An 8,583-nucleotide genomic window follows, 5' to 3' on the forward strand; every position below is an offset into this window, starting at 1 on the left:
CTATAACAAAACATCTTAGACTGGGTAATTTATAAATAATAGAAACTTATTGCTCACAGTTCTGGAAGCTGGGAAGTCCGCAATCAAGGTGCCAGGAGATTCAGCATGTGGCTAGGGCTTGCTCTATAATTCCAAAGTGACACCTTCTCATTGTCATCGCATAGTGGAGGGGGCAAACAGGCTCCCTCAATCCCTTTATAAGGACACTAATCCTATTCATGAGGGCAGAGCCCTCCTGATCTAATCTTTTCCCAAAGGCCCCACCTGTTAATTCTATCACACTGAACATTAGGTTCCAACATATGAATTTTGGAGGAACACAAATATTCAGGCCATATCAGCAACACGCTACATTAATAGATTTCCTAATATATGTTTCTTGCATTCCTAATGTATATTAACTAGATTTATTTACTAAAATGTAATTTAGGGTTTATTTGTTTATATTCACAAGAGAAATGGGTTTACGGATGGGAATTTTGTGCTTTCTTGTCATTTTTATACTAGGTATATGCCAGCTTGATAAAAGTAATCAGAGAATTTTCTATTTTGTGCTTTGAAACTGTGTGAATAGTGTAGAGATTTATCAGTTACTTGAAGGTTGAAAAGAATTTACCTGTCTACATGTCTGGGGTTGATGCTGTTTCCACAGGAGGTAATCAATTGACAGTTGTACAATTTCAATCATGTTTAATTTTTTTTCAGATTTTCTACTATTTCTTGAGATTCTATTAATATTTTCCTGGAAAATTATTTTTTAAATTAAGTGCCACAAGCTGTCTCTTATAATTTTAACAGCTTTCCCATGTCTGTATTTTGGCAGTTTAAAAGATCAGCCCTTTATTCTGAGTAGTGTCTGTTGCAGAGTGAAGCTGGGTTGGCCAGGAGGTTCTTCTCAAGCCAGTTCTGTCTACCTCAGTTATCAAACATGTGCCTCTAGAGCAAACCTATAATACTTGATTCGAGAGATATATATTTGACGTATTTTTATAAATCGTTCAAGGTGCTTTATTAGAGAGTTTGGAGAGAATGTATTCGGGGTTGATAGCCAAATATCAGTTTAAGTTGAAACTATAACAATCTGATAGAAGCAATTGCACACAGCAATATTTTGGGCAACAGGAAAACATTGGCACAGCCTTTCAGATGTTAATCAGAGCAGCTCACGGTTTGTGGCTACAAACAGAAGTGAAAAAGAAGGAAGCATTTCAGTCCCCTCAAAATAGGGGTACAAATCAACTCATATTACAGGGAAGTTTTTATAATTAAAATGTAAATTTGTACTTTATGTGGAATAATGCTTACTGACTGTCCAGCATATTATTTCTTCAGGGTTTCTCTATTTATTCACAGCAGCTATTCTGGACAGGAATAGTACTTGTCCATTTCCGGAAAATCAAAAACCAGGACTTTTAAAGAAAACTTTTATAGTTCCAGAAAAAATAGAAGCCTGGTTGTCTTTAGTTAAAATATACATATTTCTACAAGTCATTTGCAACCTGCCTTTTGTTCTTACAGGTAAAATCCTGAATCTCCTGCCTGATGACTCTGTGGATTCCACAACCAGGATGATTCTGGTGAACGCCCTATACTTTAAAGGAATCTGGGAACATCAATTCTTAGTGCAAAACACCACAGAAAAGCCTTTTAGAATAAACGAGGTAGGAAATTTTTAAAGATCAGTTTGGATTTTCACATGGCATTGTACAAGTGATTCTCTTATAAATTCACTCTTCTTTTAGATTGTATGTTCTAGTGAACTATGGCTCTTACTAGGGAAGTGATGGCTGGGCTAAAAGCCTTCAGTTCCATGGGGAATTCATTGAAATTCCCCTGTCCTTGTTTTTCTCTGAATATACAATCACTCAGTCCTTGCTACCCATGTGAGCTGGGTAGGGTAGTTTTCATATTTATTTCCTAGGTGAGAAATATAGTGTAGCCAAGTGACTGGAGGCATGCCTGAGTTAGAAGCAGTCCAGAACAAGAACCTAAGAGTCCTCACTGCAAGTTCTGTACCTGCCCTGCTAAACCAGTACTAACTTCTACCAAATTCTTACCCTTACATAAGTAAAAGCAATAAAAACGGAGACTAAAGTAAGGTTATAGATTTGACTCTCGTGAATGGGCTGGAGTGTGGCTGGGCCTTGGGACCTGATTGGAAACAAGGACTTAAATGTTGTCAGGATTTTTTCCTCTATTTTTTCAACTCTGTTTCTACCATCATTCTTCTCTCAGGTTGTGGTCTAACTTTCTCTGTTTCCCAGTTCACAATGACAGAACATAGCTACTCACAGGACCTTCGCCATTCTAGAGACCAGTTGGAAAATCCCATTCCAAATTCCTAGGAAAGGAACTAGTTGACCAAGGTTTGTTACAGTTGTTTAGTCTAGGGATAGGCCACAAACAGTGCTGCTGTGGAACTATGGCTGTAATGAATGTGTGCAATAGGCATTTCTCAATCAGTGGGGTGAGGATGGGGAAGAAAATGAACACATAATCGAGTAGGTTAACGAGAAGTGAGCTGGATAGTTACCTGGGTTTATATATTCACTGGAAATTTTCAGTTGCAAGTGATAGAAAAGTATTCCAAACTAGCTCTGGCAAAATGGGGATTGTATTGGAATTAGCTGAGGTGACAAAAAACTGGGAAGTCCAGGAGTGAGTGATTGGGGTATTTAGAGTCTCAACACATAATCCCAGTTCATTCTCATGCTGTCTCTTTCTCTTTTTCTCTCTAGTTGCTACTCTCATTCTCTAATAATGATCAGGGAATATGGTTGCCTCATATTCAGTCTTCAAGCTTCGCAACTCTAGTAGACAGAGAAAGTGTTTGCCATTAGTTCTAGGAGGGCTCTGGCTGGGGCCATTCATGGGCTCTCTCTGGAAACAACCACAGTATGCTAGAATACTCGCAGTAAACAGCCCTTGTCGTATGGCCACCACCTTAGCATACGGTGGGGCTTTGTGATGGACAGTTCGACCTAGAATGGAAAAGTAACATATGTCTACAACATCTAAGTTGCAGGGGTGTTTTTTTTGCTTTCATTTGGCAATTGGTCTTATTTTAAAATAAGCTTGATTTTTAGAGCATTTTTAGGTTTACAGAAAAAATTGTGCACGAAGTATAGGGCTCTCATATGTCCCCCCTTCAACACACACACAGTTTCCCTTATTATTAACATCTTACATTAGTGTGGCATATTTGTTATAATTGATGATCTAATATTGATACATCATTATTAACTAAAATCTATAGTTTACATTTGGGTCCACTCTTGATGTCGTACTGTTCTATGGATTTTGAAAATGTTCAATATCACGTAGCCACCATTACAATGGCATTCCGAATAGTTTCACTGCCCTAAAAGTGCCCTGTGCTTCACCTGTTCATCCATTCCCCCTAAATTCCTGACAGCCACTGATCTTTTTTTGTTTGTACAGTTTTGGCTTTTCTGGAATGTCACATAGTTGTAATCATACAGCACGTAGCCTTTTCAGGCTGGCTCCATTCACTATGAATTTAAGGTTCCTCCATGTCTTTTCAGGGCTTCATAGATCTTTTTGTTTTATTGCTGAATAATATTTTATGGTACAATTGTACCACAGTTTGTTATCCATTCACCTCTTGAAGCACATCTTAGTTCCTTCCAATTTTTTGGCAATAATAAATAAATTTGCTATAAATACTACACTGTGTGCAAGTTTTTCTGTGGACACTGTTTTTAACACATTTGAGTAAATACCTAGGAACAAAATTGCTGTATCGTATGGTAAGACTAGGTTAACTTAGTAAGAAACTGCCCAACTGTTTTCCAAAGTGGCTGTGCCACTGTGCGTTCCCACCAGCAGTAAATGACAGTGCCTGTTGCTTCATATCGTCATCAGCATTTGGTGTTGGCAGTGTTTCATATTTTAGCCATTCTAGTAGCTGTGTGTAATTTGCAATCTCCTAGTGACATATGATTGAGCATTTTTCATGTGCTGTATGTCTTCTTTGTGAGGTGTTTCTTAGATCTTTTACCCATTTAAAAAAACTGGCTTGTTTGTTTTATTATTGTTGAGTTTTTTATTATTTGTTGAGTTTTTATTATTGTCTCATATGTTTTGCAAATATTTTCTGCTCATCTATTGCTTGTCTTTGCATTCTCTTAGTGAATGTCAATTTTTATAATACTAAAATACTTTCTCAAATATTTTCAGGTAAAATATGCCTTAGTTTCTGGATTATTGGCATTTCCATAATTTACACAAGATCATATATTAAGAGTTTGATTTAATACATGTTGCTATGATTTATAGGGGTTACCACAGTTGTGTTAGAAACAGAAACTCACATATCTGCTATTGCTGATACTTTTCAGGGGAATAGATATTTCCATAAAGGAAGGTCTGGATAACTTTATTCAGCATTTAGCAGAGAATCAGCAGTTTCACCAACTGAGAGCCAATGATGGTAGAGAATTAAGGAGTTGGTGGAATACTTCTTCAATGACCTTGTTACCTGTTTTTTTGTTTTTTTGGTTTTTTTAGACTACAAGCAAACCAGTGCAAATGATGTTTATGAAGAAAAAGCTTCACATTTTTCACATAGAAAAGCCAAAAGCAGTGGGCCTTCAACTCTACTACAAAAGCCGTGACCTCAGCCTGCTTATACTACTGCCAGAAGACATTAATGGGCTGGAACAGGTAAATAACATCAGTGTGTCTGATGTGAGGGTGTTTCCAGTGTTTACTAAGAAAAGAACTGGTTGGCCAAGGTTTCTCCCAATTGTCCTCAGGAAGAATGTTCTCCCTATTATTTAATTCCTATAGAGAAAGGTCACCAATGTACCTTGAGTTCTAGGCACTTCACCTTCACAATATTATTTAAATTTTACAACACTCTGTAAAATTAATATTACTGTTCCTCAGAAAGGTTAGGCAATGTATAGACAGCTCCAGCCTGGGGTCATCACACACATAGCCACATGTACAACAGATACAAATATACCTTGTCAGTCACAGAACTGTGTGGATTGATCATAACCATCTTTCAATCAGTCTAGGTTTCCCTCTGGTAGGACCTATGTAATTTGAAATTAATATTTTAACCATTTGCATTAGTATACACACACGTACGCAAACATCAAGCTGTCTTCCAAAACTTATTTGTTGAACATTTTTATCAAGGAAGCAACCTTCAGGAGAAAAAGTCTCTATCAATACTGTCTTCAAGAATTATTTAAGCTGTTTACCAGCCAAATTTCCATTAATCTGGACACAACTTTTGTCAAACCATGCTTCTGAGCAATTTGCATGCCTAAACTGAACATGAGTCTCATGCAACGGATGGCCTGTCTTTCTTTGCACAGTGTCTAATTTTTCACATGTGTCAGACTCTTAATGCTTATAAGTTTCCACGATCCTACTAGTATGTAGAAAATATTTCCAAATTATGTCATAAAATTTGTGAAACTGGAGAGGATAGTGAAAATAAAACCAGTGTGGACAAATAACCATCAGAGTCAAGCCCTTGTAAGATAAAAACCTAGAAGTGCAATTTCCTGAGCTGAAGATATTGTCATGTTATTAATGTAAGTGGTTTACAGGTATGCCATTGACAGCCAAAACTTCCATCTAGAAGATGCATGTGCATTGAAACAAACATGTCATTTAAAAAATCAAACATACACATATATACATGTGTAGTATGTACACATATATTTATCATTTTAAAAATTTAAAATATAAAGAAGAGGGAAAGCATCCTTAAACTCACTGTAAAATAATTACTTTTAAGATTTGGAGGATTTTCTTATCTTTTCTTTCTTTTTTGACTTAGTTTATAATTATTAATCTCACGTTGTTTTGATTAGAGTATAGACGTGTTATTTTATTCCAAATTTTGTTTTCAAAGAGCTGTCTCCCATGTCGATAAACAGGTTTTTTTGTGCCTTGGCTTACAACTTGAACTAGAGTATATGCTTTTGTATAGCTAACATCTAAATGTATATTTATATTTATGTATTTGAGTGTATAGCTGATGTCTTGCATACTATAGCAGAAGTACTTCCATTTTGAATTAAACTCTAATTCTCCTATATCCGGATAGCAATTAATCTGCAGAAAAAAAGATTTTGAAGGTCAACATTATACAACCAAAGGATTTCCAGATGTGTGTGTGTTGTCACCCTGAGTAACGGGAGTGATCATAATTCATCTATGTAATTCCTAGGGTGCTCTCTCTACTACTGTTTTTCATTCCACTTTGGAATTACTGATTCTTTCTTTCTTGATTCCAAATGGGCAGCTGGAAAAGGCCATCACCTATGAGAAGCTGAATGAGTGGACCAGTGCAGACATGATGGAGTTGTATGAAGTGCAGCTACACCTTCCCAAGTTCAAGCTGGAAGACAGTTATGATCTCAAGTCAACCCTGAGCAGTATGGGGATGAGTGATGCCTTCAGCCAAAGCAAAGCCGATTTCTCAGGAATGTCTTCAGCAAGAAACCTATTTTTGTCCAATGTTTTCCATAAGGCTTTTGTGGAAATAAATGAACAAGGTACTGAAGCTGCAGCTGGCAGTGGGAGTGAGATAGATATACGAATTAGAGTCCCATCCATTGAATTCAATGCAAATCACCCATTCCTCTTCTTCATCAGGCACAATAAAACCAACACCATTCTTTTTTATGGAAGATTATGCTCCCCCTAAATCCTGCATATCTCTCAACAAACAAGACCATCTTACAGTGTGAAAAATGTACCATGAGATGGAAAAGCACAATTTTCACAAAAATGAGTTTGTAGTCCAAACCTTTTTCACATTCGAATATAAGTAAATAGATCTTGAAATAATGCATTCTAATGATCCTGTCATATCTGTACAGCTGGAGAGAATGATGATTTTTATTTTTACCACGTTAACATTTTGCCTAATGTGACTTTCATTTACATTTCAGAAGTACTACGCTATTCAACTGAATGCCTTACAATTCTTGATCACTTGCAATATCCATGATACTTGTTATCATTATATATTTCATATACATCATTAAATGAAAAAAAATCTTTATAAAGGTGATATGATATTGATAAATACGAAGTTTCTCAAGAATATCGTTTTGATCAAAAATTTAGCCCGGCATGGTGGTGCACACCTGTGTTCCCAGCTACTCAGGAGGCTAAGGTAGGAGGATTGCTTGAGCACAGGAGGTTGAGACTGCAGTGAGCCAAGATCACACCACTGCACTCCAACCTGGGCAACAGAGCAAGACCCTGTCTCAAAAAAATCATTTTGGTGGCTCATAAATTATCATTGTAAAACTAAACCCCCTTTTTCTGCTATTTAAAAAATACTTATATTGACATTAGCTTAAAAAACTAGTGAAATACAAATGAAATTTGAAGTTTAGCTAGTAGCAATCTCTCAATGTTGGTGCCCTAGTTTTGACAAATGTACCGTGGTCATGTAAGATGTTATCACTTGGGGAAACTGTACTGGAGTATATGAGAATTAGCTGTATTATCTCTGCACCTCTTCTGCCAATCTAAAATTATTCCAAAATAAAAGTTTTATTAAAAATAATCATTATGGATGGTTGAAATACTCAATACCAACATCCCCCAGTAGGCTTAGCCCCGGCGAGCGCAATGCAGCGCGCGTTCCTCCTCCTGGGCGCCCATCCTCGGCTGCTGCCTCTTCCTTTCGGGCCCCTGGGCCTGATCTTCCTTCCGGGTCCGCACAGAAGGCCTGAGCGCGTCGCCTCTGACACTGGTCCAGCGCGGGGGAACGCGGTGTGCCTCGGCTGCCACCTCCTGGAGACTAATTCTAGTGGACGTGGAGAGCGAACCACAGCCTCAACAACACCTAATTCTAATTACAGCTGGTGATCGGTGAGGTAACGGAAATAAACGGGGCGCTATGGCGGGAACTAACAGATGGTCTCCTGAGGGTGTATGAGGTGTCCCTTGACCCTTCTCTCCCCGAAGTGGACATCAAGGTGATCCTCCCCCCATGACCTCCTACCCGTGGCATCCTGCGACCCCCACCCCCCGCTGCCAGCCCAGTCCTCCCAGGAGCCCTCGAGGGGAGCACGGGGTTGGCTGAGGGGATGGGGAGCTTCCGCGGACACAGTCCAGCCCCGCAGAATGCAAGTGGCGCAGAATCCTCGAAAGAGCTTCCGAGTGAAACCCACGCCCGCCCGTGGGGCGGAGCCCTAGCAGGCGCGGGCGAGTTCCCGCAAGGCCAGCGCCGAAGGGAAGAACACGGTGTGGGGAGGCAGGGGCTCAGGAGGGCGCCATCAGCTGGTGCTCAGAGCCCGGAGGAAGGAACTCCCCCCGGAGTTGGGGGGTGGCCCTAGGGACGCCTCACCGGCCCCATCTCTCCACGGAGCTACGGGCAGCATCGCCCATCGCTCCTACACCCCACGCGCCCTGGCCCAGAACCGGCGCTAGGCTCGGGCAGGGATCACCTCGAGGCCGGGGCTACCCCAATTTTAGGGCCTGAAGTTACCTGTTGCTTTCAGGGACTCCAAGCCCTGTATTTCTCCGTCTGACTCAGCTCCTAGACCACACGGGAGCCTCTGCTCTTTTCCCGACATC

General features: G+C 39.6%; 1 protein-coding gene across 1 annotated transcript in view; it reads left to right on the forward strand.

Moving 5' to 3' along the window:
* SERPINB10 (serpin family B member 10) overlaps positions 1-7,559 on the forward strand; it is a 28,718-nt gene extending 21,159 nt beyond the window's left edge. Inside the window, exons 7-9 of the mRNA XM_008952656.6 lie at positions 1,519-1,661; positions 4,531-4,686; positions 6,290-7,559. Of these exons, the coding sequence (XP_008950904.3) occupies positions 1,519-1,661; positions 4,531-4,686; positions 6,290-6,694 (704 nt within the window). The 3' untranslated portion in view covers positions 6,695-7,559. The remainder of the gene's footprint in view (positions 1-1,518; positions 1,662-4,530; positions 4,687-6,289) is intronic.
* The last annotated feature ends 1,024 nt before the right edge of the window (positions 7,560-8,583 follow it).

The sequence above is a fragment of the Pan paniscus genome, chromosome 17 (genome assembly GCF_029289425.2).
Source record: "Pan paniscus chromosome 17, NHGRI_mPanPan1-v2.0_pri, whole genome shotgun sequence".
NCBI lineage: Eukaryota > Metazoa > Chordata > Mammalia > Primates > Hominidae > Pan > Pan paniscus.